This window comes from Myxine glutinosa, chromosome 11 (genome assembly GCF_964187855.1).
Source record: "Myxine glutinosa chromosome 11, kmMyxGlut1.1, whole genome shotgun sequence".
Lineage (NCBI taxonomy): Eukaryota > Metazoa > Chordata > Myxini > Myxiniformes > Myxinidae > Myxine > Myxine glutinosa.
Genome location: NC_136271.1, coordinates 23,771,082 through 23,789,822, shown reverse-complemented (window position 1 = coordinate 23,789,822; position 18,741 = coordinate 23,771,082). Strand labels below are relative to the sequence as shown.

Sequence of the window (18,741 nt, the reverse complement as noted above, 5' to 3'; positions counted from 1 at the left end):
AAAATGGCTTAATCGGGCTAAAATGGCTTAATCAGGCTAAAATGTCTTAATTGGGCTAAAATGGATTAATCGGGCTAAAATGACTTAATCAGGCTGTAATGGCTTAATCGGGCTAAAATGGCTTAATCGGGCTAAAATGGCTTAATCAGGCTAAAATGGCTTAATCGGGCTAAAATGGCTTAATCAGGCTAAAATGGCTTAATTGGGCTAAAATGGATTAATCGGGCTAAAATGACTTAATCAGGCTGTAATGGCTTAATCGGGCTATAATGGCTTAATCAGGCTAAAATGGCTTAATCGGGCTAAAATGGCTTAATCGGGCTATAATGGCTTAATCGGGCTAAAATGGCTTAATCGGGCTAAAATGGCTTAATTGGGCTAAAATGGCTTAATTGGGCTATAATGGCTTAATCGGGCTATAATGGCTTAATCAGGCTAAAATGGCTTAATCAGGCTATAATGGCTTAATCAGGCTATAATGGCTTAATCGGGCTAAAATGGCTTAATCGGGCTATAATGGCTTCATCAGGCTAAAATGGCTTAATCGGGCTAAAATGGCTTAATCGGGCTAAAATGGCTTAATTGGGCTAAAATGGCTTAATTGGTCTAAAATGGCTTAATTGGGCTAAAATGGCTTAATCGGGCTAAAATGGCTTAATCAGGCTAAAATGGCTTAATTGGGCTATAATGGCTTAATCGGGCTATAATGGCTTAATCGGGATAAAATGGCTTAATCTGGCTAAAATGGCTTCATCGGGCTAAAATGGCTTAACTAAGGTCGGCTCATGTGTAGCCTAAGCAAGTTTTTAAAGAAGATAATCCAACTCTAGTTTTGAATGTAGCAGATGGGACCGACATTTTTTCCGCACCATCCCTACATGGAGTACTGGCGTACTCTGATATATCTGAAAACCATGGTCAGTCCGTAAAGTATGTCGCTATATATCTATTAATTACGTACTGTTTGAAAGTCGATTGCATTCTGTCTATTAACAACATCCTTTTATTACGTACTGTTGGAATTGGAATATACCTTTCGACCATTTAGACTGCTAAGACCCCTTAGAATTTTGAAGACCCTTTAAGTCCCCCAAGACCATTAAGACAACAAAGACCCAAAATAATACCCCGAAAACCCAAGAGACCCGAAGATCCAAAAAAAACAACCCCAAAGACCCAAAAGACAATGAAGACCTAAAATACCCTGAAAGACGCGGAATACCTAAAATACTCCAAATACCTCAAAGACCCTTCAATACCCTGAAGTCCCAAAAGACCCCGAAGATCCATGTTAGTCATGTCTTTCTGTGTACAACTGTTCCGACATGAGTTTTTTACACCCCGAAAGGTGATGGGTACTTCCTGTTTCTATTCCACAAAACCTGCATTTGTCCAATTGGCTCAATCCCGCCATTTTCTTAAATGCATTCGTGTGGTGTCCCCTGGTCTTGGTCATTGACGATGACTCGTTCTCCATCCCAATTAATTTGACTTATTCCTCGGTCTGGACGAACACACGAGCAGCGTTCGAACTCCCGGAGAATTATATCCGAGAATGGTGTCCGTGATGCTTCATTGCTTTACTAACGCTCAGCAATAGAACCATAGGTTGGTGATAATAGGCCAAAGGTGATAAAAGATTGGTGGAAAGAAAACTCAGTATTATTACATTTGCCACGTGTTCACTCCCTGACGGATACAGTCGCATATTTCCTTTGGCAGTTTCGTGTCAATTTTAGATCCATGTTTCTTTTTAAATTTCGCGACGGATCTTCTTCAAGAATATAAAACCGCGCTAACGTCATTATAAAGTAAGTGCTCTACCTGCATGCCACCCATGCAACCTGATGCGGGTATCAGGGCTCCCCCGTGTTGCCGGTGCAGTCACTGACGAATCAGCGAATCGGTTTCCAACTCGCGGTTTACTTGAGCCTTGTATTCACCTCCGATAGCAGTACAGGAGCTGGGTTGAAGAAGCCAAAGCGTTTTCCGTGAGACGTCCTGAACTAGAAATGGCGCCCAAGTTCGTGAACGTTCTACAAAACCTACATAAAGAATATTCAGCAGTCACGCCAGCCAAGCTGAAGATGATCGACGCGTACCTGGCGTACGTGTTGCTCACGGGAGTCGTTCAATTCGTGTACTGCTGTCTGGTCGGAACCTTCCCGTTCAACTCATTCCTCTCGGGATTCATTTCCTGCGTCGGTTCTTTCGTCCTTGCTGGTGAGACTGAAAATGGCTCCGCGGCTTCGGTTATTCTGCAGTGGAATCTACGTGTGTTGTGTGTTATTGTATGGATAGTTATAATGATCATTGTTGTTTACACTGTACTATTTCTTTGTGGTTTGTTTTTCAACCAAGACCTCTTGCTTTTTCTTGGGCTTCGTACGAAGGTTGTGTTTTGCCTTTGGCGGTAAGGAAGGAGGTATATGTTGTGAGCTATGTGCACTGTCCTTACACTGTCCGGTGTACTGTCATGTTATGTGTACTGTCCTTACACTGTCCGGTGTACTGTCATGTTATGTGTACTGTCCTTACACTGTCCGGTGTACTGTCCTTATACTGCCATGTGTACTGTCCTTATACTGCCATGTGTACTGTCCTTATACTGTCATGTGTACTGTCCTTATACTGTCATGTGTACTGTCCTTATACTGTCATGTGTACTGTCCTTATACTGTCATGTGTACTGTCCGGTGTATTGCCATGTTATGTGTACTGTCCTTATACTCTCATGTGTACTGTCCGTGTATTGTCCGTGTACTGTCTATATACTGCCACGTGTACTGTCTATATACTGCCACGTGTACTGTCTATATACTGCCATGTGCACTGTCTTTATACTGTCATGTGTACTGTCCTTATACTGTCATGTGTACTGTCCTTATACTGTCATGTGTACTGTACTGTCCTTATACTGTCATGTGTACTGTCCTTATACTGTCATGTGTACTGTCCTTATACTGTCATGTGTACTGTCCTTATACTGTCATGTGTACTGTCCTTATTATACTGTCATGTGTACTGTCCTTGAACTGGCCTCGTACTGTCCTTGTACTATCCTTATACTGTCCTTGTACTGTCCTTATACCGTCATGTGTACTGTCCTTATACTGTCCTTGTACTGTCCTTGTACTGTCATGTGTACTGGCATGTGTACTGGCATGTGTACTGTCCTTATACTGTCATGTGTACTGTCCTTATACTGTCATGTGTACTGTCCTTATACTGCCATGTGTACTGTCATTATACGGGCATATGTACTGTCCTGGTACTGTCATGTGTACTGTCCTTATACTGTCATGTGTACTGTCCTTATACTGTCATGTGTACTGTCATTATACTGGCATATGTACTGTCCTTATACGGTCATGTGTACTGGCCTTGTACTGGCCTTATACTGGCCTTATACTGTCCGGTGTACTGTCCTTATACTGTCCGGTGTACTGCCAAGTCATGTGTACTGTCCTCATACTGTCCGGTGTACTGCCAAGTCATGTGTACTGTCCTCATACTGTCCGGTGTACTGCCAAGTCATGTGTACTGTCCTCATACTGTCATGTGTACTGCCATGTCATGTGTACTGTCCTTATACTGGCCAGTGTACTGTCATGTGTGCTGTCCTTATACTGTCATGTGTACTGTCCTTATACTGTCTGGTATACTGTCCTTATACTTTCTGGTATACTGTCCTTATACTTTCTGGTATACTGTCTGGTGTACTGTCTGGTGTACTGTCCTTGTACTGTCTGGTGTACTGTCCTTGTACTGTCTGGTGTACTGTCTGGTGTACTGTCCTTATACTTTCTGGTGTACTGTCCTTGTACTGTCTGGTGTACTGTCCTTGTACTGTCTGGTGTACTGTCCTTGTACTGTCTGGTGTACTGTCCTTGTACTGTCTGGTGTACTGTCCTTGTACTGTCTGGTGTACTGTCCTTGTACTTTCTGGTGTACTGTCCTTATACTGTCTGGTGTACTGTCCTTATACTGTCATGTGCACTATCAACGGGTATGGCGCAGAGGTGGGGAAAGGTATGCATCATGCTGTATTTGCCAGATCAATCGTTGGGGAGGACCCAGTGTGATGGTATGGGCTGGCATTTCCACCCATCTCAGGACACCTCTGGTCATCATCAAAGGCAATCTCACGAGTCAGCATGTCAATGAATTCATTTTTTTATTTTTTTATTATTATCTTTGTATACAGGATCGAGGCTCGTGAAAGAGCGAACATTTATCGCACAAAAAAATCAAAGGCACACAAAACATATAATAAGGGTAGAGGTAGACAAGATCGGGAGAGATGGGGAAGCACACAAACACAACATTTGAGAGCAGGGACATAGGGAGATCTGTGGGAGGCCTTGGGGGGAGGGGGTGTGGGAAGGGGGGGAGGGGTGGGAGAGGTATAAAACACAAGGACACTGCAAGGACTTCCAGGAAGGAAGTTGGTATTTCAAAAAAGTGAATCTGGGGTGAAATTAGCGGGGGTAGAAAAGATCAAGGTTTTGAATGGGGGAAGATAAGAGATGTTGGTGAACAGCTGTTTTAAAGACCTGGAGGGAGGAGTGGGATTGAAGCGATTGAGGGAGTTTGTTCCAGAGGCGGGAGAAAAGAGGAATGAAGGAGTGAAGGTGAGCAGAGAGTCTTTATTTTGGCAGTTTAACCATAAGAGGGTTGCAGGCAGATCTTGTGCGACCTGCAGGAATATTTGGGGGACAGAGCACAGACAGAGCTGGGGGAGCAAGGCCGGAGAGGAGTCGGTAGAAGACAAAAAGCCCACCAACCTGCCAGCGGTGAGTAAGTAAAAGGCCCTCGGAGTTAGCGTCATCGCGGGAGATTCCAATGATTCTGAAAGCTTTGGTTTCAACAGCGTGAAGTCGAGCTAGCTGTGAGGCAGGAGCACCATCCCAGAGGGGAGAGCAGTATTCCATTGAGCTGCGGATGAAAGCCTTGTATGTGGTGCTCAGGTGTGCCAAGGAAGGATTTCGCACGACGGAGGATGCCCAGTCGGCAACTGGCTTTGGAGGCCAGATTTGAAATGTGGATTTCCCAGGAAAGATCATGGCAGATAGTGAGACCCAAAAGCTTGAGTGACAGAACTTCTTGGAGAGGATTATTCAGAAAGTGGATGGGAGGGTTGTCCAGTCAGTCTTTTCAGAGAGACATAGTAAGAGTTTGATTTAATTGAGTACCAGTTCACTGGTAATTCCCTGTTTGTCGTTGAAGGCGGCAAAAAGGGTTGGCGTCAGGAAGGGCATCCGGCCGTAAAACATTGCTTCAAAAAAAGGGGACCAAAAAACAACAACTACCACGGTCCCCGAAAAGGCCAACCCCCGCTTTGCGGGGAAAAATGGCCTCTAAACGGTGGTTTTATAGTAAGAGTGTGAGATTTGTCAGGATTGAAAGACATGTTCCACATGTTTGACCAGTCTGTGATTTTGTCCAGGTCTGCAGAGAGTGAGGAGGCTGCAGACTGCCGATCTGAGGGATGAGGAATGGAGCGGCAGAGAGTGGAGTCATTAGCAAAGACATAGAGAGGATTTTCAAGAGAGTCAGAGAGATCATTGATGAAGACCAGAAAAAGCACAGGGCCCAGAACACTGCCTTGGGGAACTGCGGCCTGAACAGGAAGGGGAGATGACAGAAACCCATTCAGGGCCACACGTTGACTACGGCGAGAGAGGAAGTCCGCAAGCCAAGCGTGGAGATTTCCATGGACACCAAAGGAGGAGAGTTTGGTGAGCAGAGCGGGGTGCCAGACCGTATCAAAGGCACATGATATGTCAAGGGAGACAGCTCTAATTTCCTGTTTGGCATTGAGGACCTCCATCCATTGTTGAGACAGCAGAAGCAGCATGTCCAGAGTAGAGTGTCCTGGTCTGAAACCAAATTGATGATCAGAGATCAAACAATTGGAGAAGAGGAAAGATTTGATATCCGAAGCAATGATGGATTCCATGACTTTGCTGATAATTGGGAGAAGGCTGATTGTTCTGTAGTTGCAAGGATCTGTTTTTGCACCTTTTTGTGTAAAGCGGTGATGTTGGCTGATTTCCAAGGTGATGGCAGATGACCTTGAGCAAAAGAGAGAGGGAAGAGAACAAATAGAGGGAGTGAAAGACCGGCGGAGCAGGATTTTAGGACCCGTGGGCTGATGCCGTCAGGTCCAGTTGCAGAATCAGAGTCGAGGGTTGACAGAAACTTTTCCACCTTGTCAGGAGGAAAGGACACAGAGTCCACGAACAGCTGGGTATGACGGGGTACGGTGGGTACAGACAGAGATGGGTTTGAGACACAAGATTTAGAGGCAAATACAGAGTTGAGGCATTCAGCTTTTTCACTTGCGGAGTCAGCTGTGTAGCCGTTTGAGGTAAGCGAGGGGATGGAGGGGGAACAAACACCAGAAATGATTTGACCAGACGCCACCAGGATTTGGAAGAGGGAGACAGGTTTGAGAGTTCGGTCTTGAGAGTGGAGAGATATTGTTTCCTGGCTCCCCTGAGGGTGGACACACACTTGTTTCGGGCTTTGTGAAAGGAAATGAGATTTCCTTCCGTTGGATTCGCTTGCCAAGAGGCGAAGGCAAGTTGTTTCTGGGCAACTGCCTCACCACAAGATGCCGTGTACCATGGACAGGAGGAAGGGTATGACAACTGAAGGTGAGATGGGATAAATCTGTGCATGAGAGAGAGCAGTTTACCTTGGAAGAATTCCCAGGATGAGTTGATGTCAGAGGCGGTAGAGTTGGGAGACACAGTCCAGATGATTGATGGCTGCTTGAAGACCGTGCCAGTTGGCCTGAGTGAAATGCCAGACTCTTCGACGCTGAGGAGGCTTTCTGAGAATGGGCAGAGAGATGTCCACTTTAACAAGCACATGATCAGATGAGGCGATTGGAGCAGAAGAAGAGCAGCAGTCATTTGCAGGGAAGTTAGTCATAAACAAGTCTAGAAGAGAAGATGCTCCGTTGCCTGAGATCCGGGTCAGGAAATTGACAGATTGTCAGTCCCAGTGAGTCGCAGAAGTCAGACCTCATCTGCTGCCATTTCTGCAGGTTCATCCTGACATCACAGTTTTCCAGCAGGACAACGCTCGACCGCATGCTGCTCGCCTGACCACCAATTTCTTCCAGGAACATGGTGTTGAAGTGATGCCTTGGATGCCTTGGATGCCTTATTCCCCTGACCTCAATCCCATTGAGCATTTATGGGATGAGCTTGGTCGACGTCTTGCATCGAGGAGATCAACGGCTGCCAATCGGCAAATGCTCATTCAAGGCTTGCAGGAGGAGTGGGACAGACTTCCCCAGACCGCATGAGACGCCTGGTACAGAGCATGCATCGGAGGTGTACAGCCTGCATCACAGCTCAGGGAGGACACACACGATATTGAGGATTGCTGTCATTCTGTCCTTGACTGTTAGGAGTGTTGTGTCCATTCCTGTGTCATTATTCAGGTGCGTGCCTCAGGTGCATTCAGGTGCGTGTGACTGTATTCAGGTGCGTGCCTTTGTGTTGCAGTGCTGTGACTTTTGTTGCACCACCCCTTGTGATGTTCATGCTTTTTGTTTATTTGTCATTGAGGCAACCTCTTGTTTATTGACATGTGTTTAGTAAAGATAACTGAACTTTACCTCTGTGTTCAAATATTTTTCATTTTTGCGTGGAGGATTTCAATGATTGTCCTAAAGATTTGATAAGTTTATTTTGATGTTGAGTATATATATATATCCCACACCACCAATAATGGCAAACCTGCTCTTTGTTTTGTTTCACAGCACAGGTGTGAAACGAGCGTTATTCTTTTTAATGGGCCTAATTTGTCCACATTATATTATGTTGTGATTGTTTCATTTATTTTTGTTCCACATTTAGCTCCTTACTTCTGGCCACCTATTGTGGAGCTTCTACGCCTTAGTTCAGCTACATATTTTGTGTGGTACTTTGTACACCGCGTTAGCGTATTCCTTTCTCGTCACTGAACCCATTATTGTCGCCTTTTGTCTCTAGCCTGCCTGAGGATTCAAGTCAACCCACAAAACAAAAATGACTTTTTGAACATTTCTCCAGAGAGAGCCTTCGCAGACTTCCTCTTTGCCCACGTCATTCTCCACCTTGTTGTCATCAATTTCATTGGCTAAGTTGTAGCCCTTGTGATAACAGATGGTAAGCTAATAAATGATTGTTCGAGGGATATTTCCCACTATGCTTTAATTGATTTGTGTCATACAAAGCAAGACACCTTGGGCAATGGTAGTGTTTGATAGCTACTGTCTTGTGTTGAATAAGTTATCTTGTATGCAAACTAAAATGGGAATTCTGCATAATGATTTGTTAAAATAGTCACTGTTGACTGACCTAGCCCAAGATTTTTGAGGAAACAAAAATAAAAGGATCTGTTTAATCGCTGCAAGTGCTCTGTGGTTACAGTTTGAATTGTGTTTCAAGCGTTTGGCATTGCAGATTACACCAACTGTGCGAGGATGTACCGCAAGGGTGATTGCCGTCTTGAAATCCGTACAACACGAGATGCAAACAGTTGCAGCATGACTCCCCATAGTGTATTTCCAAATAGAGTTGGTTATGTTTGCTCAACTTGTCTGTAATTTTATTTTTTTGTCCTTTTTGTCGTAAATTTATTGCAATCGATACTTGTAGTTTTGGCAATTTTACAAAGGGATCAAATAAACTCTGTTGTAAGCATTTCTGCCTGAAATAAAGTGCAGAGCCATCACTTTGGTTTTAGGTTTGAATTTTGCATTTGCAACTGCTGAAATCATTTTATTTCTTTCTTTATTATGAGCAAAGGTACCCAGCATTGCCGGACAGCACTGGGTCTCTGTCCCTTATCCTACCCCTTCCCTACACCCTACCTGACTCATCCCACCCCTACACTTCCCTCATCCCTCTCCTAATCCTCCCCACCCTACCTCCTCCCATCCCACCCCCTCCTTCCAGACTCCCACCCAAAGCCTGCCCCTTCCGATCCCCTCTCCAACCTTCACCTCCTAATTTGAAAGCTATCGCACTTACAAAAGCGATGTACACAGCGATTTGTAGGTATGAAGATCAGGCAATTCGATATGTGAGGAAAGTGAAAAAAAATTTTTTTGGAGCACTTCATCATACAGAAACATTTGTGGCCTGTTCTAAGTCTAGGGATTTTTGAGCAAGCCAAAACAAAATGACCTGCGTAGTGAAAGGGGGCTGAGAAACATGGTGCACCGCCATCTTGGTAAGGCTTTTTATGGTTTTTCATGATGAGCACCCCCATAATTATCTTACAAAGGGGTGTTTACATTTACCCAAACACCCAATTTTCAAACATGCACTTCCATGGAGTTCCCTTAGTATCGATGCAAAGTTTCAGGCCGCTTGGTTTCATGGTTTTGGAGTAATGGAGGAGGAGCAACACACACACACACACACACACACACACACACACACACGACATTGTTATTCAATATTTGGCTATGTCCTTTCAACCGTCCATCTGTCCATCAAAAATGAAGAAGAACCTTTCTACCTCACCGTGTTTAATTCTAAGGGGTTCTAAAGTGTAATTCTAGTGGGTTCTAAAGGGTTTCTTTTGTTTCTAGGCTTTGCCTATTTCATATTAAGAATGCTAAACTGAACCGCTTCCTTTGGACACGGGTGCGATTTTCTGTTTTTATTGTAGATGAATGCACAATGTACTCGTCAATCGATTAACACTCTTCCTCCAAATAGTTTTTTGTTCTATACAAGTAAGGGGGGTTGCATACTGCCGCATTGTGCGGCACATACAAAGTTACCCCAATGGCATTAAAGGCTCATTCATATTACTTGGCGGTGTCCAAAGAGCTCTTCTGGAATGACATGTCTGTATTTTATCTACTTGGGACATTCAAGCTTCCACCTAGCCTACCTAGAGGGGAAGGGTCGAAGTTTTTGGCCACGGTGGAAAAAGGAAATGTCATCACTTTCCTTAAAATTATTATTGCAATGGGTATTTCTATGCCTTCGCTGACGAAGTCGCCGGAGGAATTTTTTTTTTTAAACTCCCGCCACCAAAGGAAGATCCAGGTTATATTTTCACCTCTGTCTGTTTGTTTGTCTGTGAACAGGATATCTCAAAATGTTGTGGGCGGATTTGAACGAAATTTGGTGGACAGGTTGGGTGTATGACAAGGACGAATCGATTGGATTTTGGTGGAGATCCAGATCAGGATACGAGAATTTTTTTAATTCTGTAAGTTATTCTTCACCATTGAGAGATGGGGCCTAAAACGATATATCGCATGATGTCTCAAAAAGTTGTGTGCGGATTCGGATGAAACTTGGTGACTGAGTTGGGTAGGTGAAAAGAACAAGCCGATTAGATTTTGGAGGTCCAGATTCAGATCCTGTCTATCTTGGGGATACTACCCGTAAATTGTTCATCCTGGTGAAGGTATACACTCTCCCGATTGCCATTCTAGTTATTTTTTGTGATCGCTAAGTCGTGACATGGTGGAAGTGTACACATCTTTTGTGTCGCTATTTTTACCTAAAACACTGCACCCAATACAAAATACCTTCTCTTCAACTTTCCAATATCTCATGTCGGCACTATGATTTGGCAGGATTGTAGCGATTAGTAAATACATGAAGAAAAGTGAGTGGTTTGTGTGTGATACAATTCTGAAAAACGAGCTTGTCTGGACACTTAACCCTTTGAGTACGGATGACGTCCAGTGCCGCAACCCGCGAAAAAGTTTTGTGTACGGATGACGTTACCACACGTCATCGACTATACCTATAAATAGATCGTCAGTACGTGGTTGCATTCCCGTACCAAAATGCCAAATTAATCCCGTACCAGGGGGGTGGGGGGGGGGGGGGGGTATTTTTATCAAAAAAAATAATCCCGTACTCAAAGGGTTAATGTAAAAATGCTTTGCTGCTGCTCTCATTGACCATTACAGCTGAGACAGCTTGGATGCTAATGCTGTGCTATAATCGTGGCTTCAAAGTCATCCACAGTATGTGGCCTTGCCTCACAAATAGAATACCTGCCAGATTCCTATAGGTCAATGAGGATCCATATGGGTTGTTGTTGATAATCGGTGACAACAGCTCGGTAATTCTCCGAAATAAAATAAAAGCGTAAATGTAAAGGGATAAAGAACATGAAAGCTTAACTTCAGAACTTGATACTAGTCTAACGTAAAAAAGGCATTATTGGGTACAATTAATATTCTAACTACTAGTGGGGTCACCCGTGGGAAAACCACGGGCCCATGACGTGTGTGACATTTGGACATCTTGATTTCGATGCTGCACATTAAATTTTACAAAATGGTGTAATGAACACAATTTATTTATTTTACATAATATGTGACCCTGGCTAACCCCCGCTCTTGCAGGGAAAATGGCCTTAAAATGCATGTTGTTGTTGTGTGTGTACATAATATGTGACCCCTCACTCCTCTCCACCTGACACTTGCCTCTCTCCACCCTCACGCCTCTCCAATCCCACTCCTCCTCACACTCCCCTCCAATACTTCCTCACACTCCTCTCCAATACTTCCTCACACTCCTCTCCAATCCCTCACACTCCTCTCCAATCCCTCACACTCCTCTCCAATCCCTCACACTCCTCTCCAATCCCTCACACTCCTCTCCAATCGCTCCTCACACTCCCCTCCAATCGCTCCTCACACTCCCCTCCAATCGCTCCTCACACTCCCCTCCAATCGCTCCTCACACTCCTCCAATCGCTCCTCACTCTCTTCTCCAATCGACCCTCACTCTCCAACTCCTTCCTCTCCAACCCCTACTCCTCGCTCTCCACCCCCGAGCTCCTCGCTCTCCACCCCCGAGCTCCTCGCTCTCCAACCCCTCGCTCCTCGCTCTCCAACCCCTCGCTCCTCGCTCTCCAACCCCTCGCTCCTCGCCCTCCAACCCCTTGCCCCTCACTCTCCAACCCCTCGCCCCTCACTCTCCAACTCCTCGCTCCTCACTCTCCAACCCCTACTCCTCGCTCTCCACCCCCGAGCTCCTCGCTCTCCAACCCCTCGCTCCTCGCTCTCCAACCCCTCGCTCCTCGCTCTCCAACCCCTCGCTCCTCGCCCTCCAACCCCTTGCCCCTCACTCTCCAACCCCTCGCCCCTCACTCTCCAACTCCTCGCTCCTCACTCTCCAACTCCTCGCTCCTCACTCTCCAACTCCACGCTCCTCACGCTCCAACCCCTCGCTCCTCACTCTCCAACCCCTCGCTCCTCTCCAATTTCTCGCTCCTCTCCAGCCCCTAGCTCCTCGCTCTCCAGCCCCTAGCTCCTCGCTCTCCAACCCCGAGCTCCTCGCTCTCCAACCCCGAGCTCCTCGCTCTCCAACCCCTAGCTCCTCGCTCTCCAACTCCTCGCTCCTCACTCTCCAACTCCTCACTCCTCTCCAATTTCTCGCTCCTCTCCAACCCCTAGGCCCTCACGCTCCAACCCCGTAGCTCCTCACTCCCCAACCCCTAGCTCCTCACTCCTCAACCCCTAGCTCCTCACTCCTCAACCCCTAACTCCTCACTCCCCAACCCCTAGCTTCTCACTCTCCAACCCCGAGCTCCTCACTCTCCAACCCCTCGCTCCTCTCCAATTTCTCGCTCCTCTCCAGCCCCTAGCTCCTCACTCTCCAACCCCTAGCTCCTCACTCTCCAACCCCTAGCTCCTCACTTTCCAACCCCTAGCTCCTCACTTTCCAACCCCTCGCTCCTCTCCAATTTCTCGCTCCTCTCCAGCCCCTAGCTCCTCACTCTCCAACCCCTAGCTCCTCACTCTCCAACCCCTAGCTCCTCACTTTCCAACCCCTAGCTCCTCACTTTCCAACCCCTAGCTCCTCACTCTCCAACCCCTCGCTCCTCTCCAATTTCTCGCTCCTCTCCAGCCCCTAGCTCCTCACTCTCCAACCCCTAGCTCCTCACTCTCCAACCCCTAGCTCCTCACTCTCCAACCCCTAGCTCCTCACTTTCCAACCCCGAGCTCCTCACTCTCCAACCCCTCGCTCCTCTCCAATTTCTCGCTCCTCTCCAGCCCCTAGCTCCTCACTCTCCAACCCCTAGCTCCTCACTCTCCAACCCCTAGCTCCTCACTTTCCAACCCCTAGCTCCTCACTTTCCAACCCCTAGCTCCTCGCTCTCCAACCCCTCGCTCCTCACTCTCCAACCCCTCGCTCCTCTCCAATTTCTCGCTCCTCTCCAGCCCCTAGCTCCTCACTCTCCAGCCCCTAGCTCCTCGCTCTCCAACCCCGAGCTCCTCACTTTCCAACCCCTAGCTCCTCGCTCTCCAACCCCGAGCTCCTCGCTCTCCAACCCCTAGCTCCTCGCTCTCCAACTCCTCGCTCCTCACTCTCCAACTCCTCACTCCTCTCCAATTTCTCGCTCCTCTCCAACCCCTAGGCCCTCACGCTCCAACCCCGTAGCTCCTCACTCCCCAACCCCTAGCTCCTCACTCCTCAACCCCTAGCTCCTCACTCCTCAACCCCTAGCTCCTCACACTTCAACCCCTAGCAACTCACTCCCCAACCCATAGCTTCTCACTCCCCAACCCCTAGCTTCTCACTCTCCAACCCCTCACTCCTCACCAACCCCTCGCTCCTCTCCAACCCCTCGCTCCTCTCCAACCCTCCTCATCGTTGTTGCAGCAGCATCCTGTGTGAGTCTGTGATCACGTTCGTCGAGGGTCTCGTTCTCCCGTCTCGTTCTTTTTCTTACTGCAGTCTAGCGGGGTCACCCATGGGAATCCCACGGGCATGGACGTGTGTGACATTTGGACACATCACTCTCCAACCCCTAGCTCCTCACTCTCCAACCCCTAGCTCCTCACTCTCCAACCCCTAGCTCCTCACTCTCCAACCCCTCACTCCTCACTCTCCAACCCTTCACTCCTCTCCAACCCCTAACTCTTCTCCAACCCCTCGCTCCTCTCCAATCCTCCTCATCGTTGTTGCAGCAGCATCCTGTGCGGTTCTCCCGGCTCCTTCTTTTTCTTGCTGCATCCTGTTCAAGTCTGCGTTCATCGACAGTCGCATTCATTTTGGAAATGGAAGTTTCCACGCAACGCATGAATTGTCACGATCCTCAAGAGGAAGTGTCTCGTAATCATCAAATGACAAATGGCAAGTAAATTACATTGTGAAAATTAAAGATTTCAAATAAACCTATTTAAAGTGTATGCGCACATAACTAATAAAAAAAAAAGAATAAATATCTCTCGGTAATTTCCTGAAACATATTTTACTTCTGGATAATAATGTTGAATGAAATAAGAACGAAGAAATATATGTCGTTTTTGTGACGACTCATCAAAAGTAAAAGTAATATATCTTAACGGAAAAGAAAAAGTGAATTTTTTATATATGTCGACATTTTCCCTGACTTATTTTAGGCAGTGTATTTTCGTGTATCATCATGGCGTGATTTAAAAAAATTTATTTCTGCATTTTCCCGTCTGTGCGTGAATGTTCTCAATTATTTCTGACTGAGTCGAAAACCATCGATAAAATTAAATCAGATGGTGAATTCGAGATAAAATCGTGAGGGTGACTCAATGAATGGGCTTTATTTTACAGGCCTTTGAGAATTCATTTCGTTCCATAAACGGAAACATTCATGGGATTTTCTTCCCGTTTTTTTTCAACCGAGTCTAAAACTATGTTAGCGACTGTTAAAAATGAAATGATATATCGAATTTGAGTTGAAATAAACCTGTGTGAGGGAGAAAGACAGCACGGGCCTAACTAAACAGGCCTCAAAGCTATTCGAGTTAATAAAATGGTGGATATTTGTTTACATGAAGCATCTCCAAGAATGGGTGGAGCTACTCTGTAAACGAGTAAGCCACACCCCTGGACAGACAGACAGAATCACCATAGCCTATTATAATATAGATTTTATGTGTGAATGCTTGCAATGTTGTGGTTCGGTTTGAACCAACTTTCTCTAACTAAAAAGCTTCTTTGGTTGAATCAAAGACAACATGGTTAATATCACTTGCTACAAGATGGCAACACTATTTGCAATTATATACCTTCTAACCTATCGTTAGCTCTAACAAAATTATTTTAACAGATTAAGATGAGTTGTCTTATAGATAAGAGCCAATATGGCTTTTAATGGAAGGTCGATGGCAGATTCAAGAGAAGTATTTAGCAAAGACGAAGTTGTACCACGTGTTTGTAGATCTTGAGAAAGCATATGAGAAGGTACCAAGGGTAGTTGTGGAATGGGCACTTAGGAGATTGGGATTAACAGAGGATTTGGAGTGGATAGTTATGTCAATGTATAAGAGGCCAAAAATATCAGTAAGAATTGGTGGAGGATATACAATCATTTGAAGTGAAAGTAGATTTACATCAGGGATCATTCTTGCTTTTTTACACGTTTTAGCAGAGCTTATGAAAGATGAGGGTAGCATTCCCATGGAACTATTATATGCAGATGACCTACAGTGGACTGCAAAAGTCTTTACACCCCCCCCCCCCCCTCCCCAACAATAATGACACATTTAGATGAATTATGTAGAAACAATCTTTCGAAATAAGCTTTTTTTATTCATAACTGCAAAGATCAAACACAACACAGTTATTGTTGAAGGAGGTTACATGTCAGGAATACCTGAAAAAACATGTATAAATCAAAATTCTATGGTTGAAAAAGTATTCACCCCTTTGGTCAGTACTTGGTGGAAGTATCTTTTGCAGCAATGACTGCAGTTAGTCTTTTTGGGTAAATCTCTACGAACTTTGCACAGTGAGATGGTGAAATATTTGCCCATTCTTCACATGAAAATTGCTCTCGTTCTGCAAAGTTTGATGGAGATCGTCGATGGACTGCAATCAAGTCTCACCATAAATGTTCAATTGTGTTCAAGTCATGACTTTTACCGGGCCACTCAAGAACATTTATTTTCTTCTTATTCAGCCACTCCAGTGCGGCTTTAGTTTCGTGCTTCGGATCATTGTCCTGCTGAAATGTGAATCTCCTACCCAGTTTAAGATTCATGGCTGACTCGAGCAGGTTTTCATCAAGGATTCTCCTGTACTTTGCACCGTCAATTGTCCCTGTTATCCTGACAAGCTTGCCAGTCCGTGCTGATGACGAGCAGCCCCAGAACATGATGCTGCCGCTACCATGCTTGACAGTAGGGATGGTGTTGACTGGTGATATGTAGTGTTAGGCTTGCGCCAGATGTAGCGCTTTGAATTTAGACCAAAAAGTTAAATTTTTGTCTCATCTGCCCACAAAACCTTACTCCACATGCCTGCCGTATCATTAAGATGCTTTTTTTGCAAACTCCATATGAGCTTTTACATGTGTCTTTTTCAGTAATGGCTTCTTTCTTGCCACCTGTCCATGGAGGCCGGCTTTGCGAAGGGAACAAGATATTGTTTAATTGATTAACACTGACCACTTGGACATAGAACCTTGCAGATCTTTCGAAGTCTTTGTTGGATTTCGAGTGACATCCCAATCCAGTTTCCTGCTTATCCGGCTGCTGAGTTTGGATGGTCGACTTGATCTGGGTAAACTCTGGGTGGTATGATACCTCTTCCACTTCTTAATGATGGATTTCACAGTACTCAAAGGGATAATGAATGACTTTGAAATCTTCTTATAACCTTCTCCTGAATGGAGCTTCTCCACCACTTCATGTCTGACTTCTTTGGAAAGCTCCTTGGTCTTCATGTTTGCCTTGTTAGTTGATCAAGTGAGTTGCACCTTAAAACTCCTTGGATAAATGAGGGAGCATAATTTTAAAGTTAAACCACTGATTACAGGTGAAACCTACTGCAGTACACTTATTTTGTAACCTTTCAAACGAACTAGTCATGTGTTCCATCTGCATTTAGATTGCTGTCTTTGAAGATGGCCCATTTTCCCGACAAAGAGCAAGCCACCAAGTGTCAGCACACTGGTTAAATTTATCTGCCCATAAAGTGATTTTGGGTTCATTCGGCAACGGGTTTGAATACTTATGCAACCGAGAATCATCTGATTTTTTCTGTTAATCAAACTTATTCACATTTTATCTGGGGGGGGGGGGGGGGGGGGGGGGGGGTGGGGGGGGGGGGGGGTGGGCTGAATACTTTTGCAGGCCCACTTTAGTCCTGACAGAAAATCAAAACAAAAATAGAAGCAAAGGTGTTGTTTCATATTTGGAAAGAAGCAATGATGGAGTATAAGGATTGAGAGTGAATCTTGATAAGACTAAACTGATTCTTAGTGGTGAAGTAGAGTGGGAAATGGCCCTGTATGTGACTTGTGGTATTTGGTGTGTTTTGCAAAAGTTGGTGTCATTGGAAATTCAGTGGAGTCGAGGGAAGTTTGGGTGTATTGTGTCTGGCAGTTTCAGATGTAAAAATTGCATTCAGGTGTGGAAATTAAGATGCAGTGAACATGGGTGGGGGAGGTGGTGGGTATGTAGAGAACATGGGTGGGGGAGGTGGTAGGTATGTAGAGAACATGGGGGGGGGTGGGTATGTAGAGAACATGGGTGGGGGGGGGGGGGTGGTGGGTATGTAGAGAACATGGGGGGGGGGGGTATGTAGAGAACATGGGTGGGGGAGATGGTAGGTATGTAGAGAACATGGGGGGGGGGGGTGGGTATGTAGAGAACATGGGTGGGGGAGGTGGTGGGATATGTAGAGAACATGGGGGGGGTGGGTATGTAGAGAACATGGGGGGGGTGGGTATGTAGAGAACATGGGTGGGGGAGGTGGTAGGTATGTAGAGAACATGGGGGGGGGGGGTATGTAGAGAACATGGGTGGGGGAGGTGGTGGGTATGTAGAGAACATGGGGGGGGGGGTATGTAGAGAACATGGGGGGGGGAGGTGGTAGGTATGTAGAGAACATGGGGGGGGGGGTATGTAGAGAACATGGGTGGGGGAGGTGGTAGGTATGTAGAGAACATGGGGGGGTGGGTATGTAGAGAACATGGGTGGGGGGGGTGGTGGGTATGTAGAGAACATGGGGGGGTGGGTATGTAGAGAACATGGGTGGGGGAGGTGGTAGGTATGTAGAGAACATGGTCGGGCGGTGGATATGTAGAGAACATGGTCGGGCGGTGGATATGTAGAGAACATGGGTGGGGGAGGTGGTGGGTATGTAGAGAACATGGTTGGGGGGTGGATATGTAGAGAACATGGGTGGGGGAGGTGGTAGGTATGTAGAGAACATGGTCCGGGGGGGTGGATATGGAGAGAACATGGGTGGGGGAGGTGGTGGGTATGTAGAGAACATGGTTGGGGGGTGGATATGTAGAGAACATGGGGGGGGGGTGGATATGTAGAGAACATAGGGGAGTGGGGGGTGGATATGTAGAGAACATGGGGGTGGTGGATATGTAGAGAACATAGGGGAGTGGGGGGTGGATATGTAGAGAACATGGGTGGGGGAGGTGGTGGATATGTAGAGAACATAGGGGAGTGGGGGGGTGGATATGTAGAGAACATAGGGGTGGTGGATATGTAGAGAACATAGGGGAGTGGGGGGTGGATATGTAGAGAACATAGGGGAGTGGGGGGTGGATATGTAGAGAACATGGGGGGGGGGGGTGGATATGTAGAGAACATAGGGGAGTGGGGGGTGGATATGTAGAGAACATGGGGGGTGGGTGGATATGTAGAGAACATAGGGGAGTGGGGGGTGGATATGTAGAGAACATGGGGGGCGGTGGATATGTAGAGAACATAGGGGAGTGGGGGGTGGATATGTAGAGAACATGGGG

General features: G+C 46.2%; 1 protein-coding gene across 1 annotated transcript in view; it reads left to right on the top strand.

The window, feature by feature from the left end:
- Positions 1-1,936: 1,936 nt before the first annotated feature.
- DAD1 (defender against cell death 1) overlaps positions 1,937-18,741 on the top strand; it is a 21,259-nt gene continuing 4,454 nt past the window's right edge. The window contains exons 1-2 of the mRNA XM_068130342.2: positions 1,937-2,223; positions 8,013-8,168. Of these exons, the coding sequence (XP_067986443.1) occupies positions 2,013-2,223; positions 8,013-8,143 (342 nt within the window). The 5' untranslated portion in view covers positions 1,937-2,012 and the 3' untranslated portion in view covers positions 8,144-8,168. The remainder of the gene's footprint in view (positions 2,224-8,012; positions 8,169-18,741) is intronic.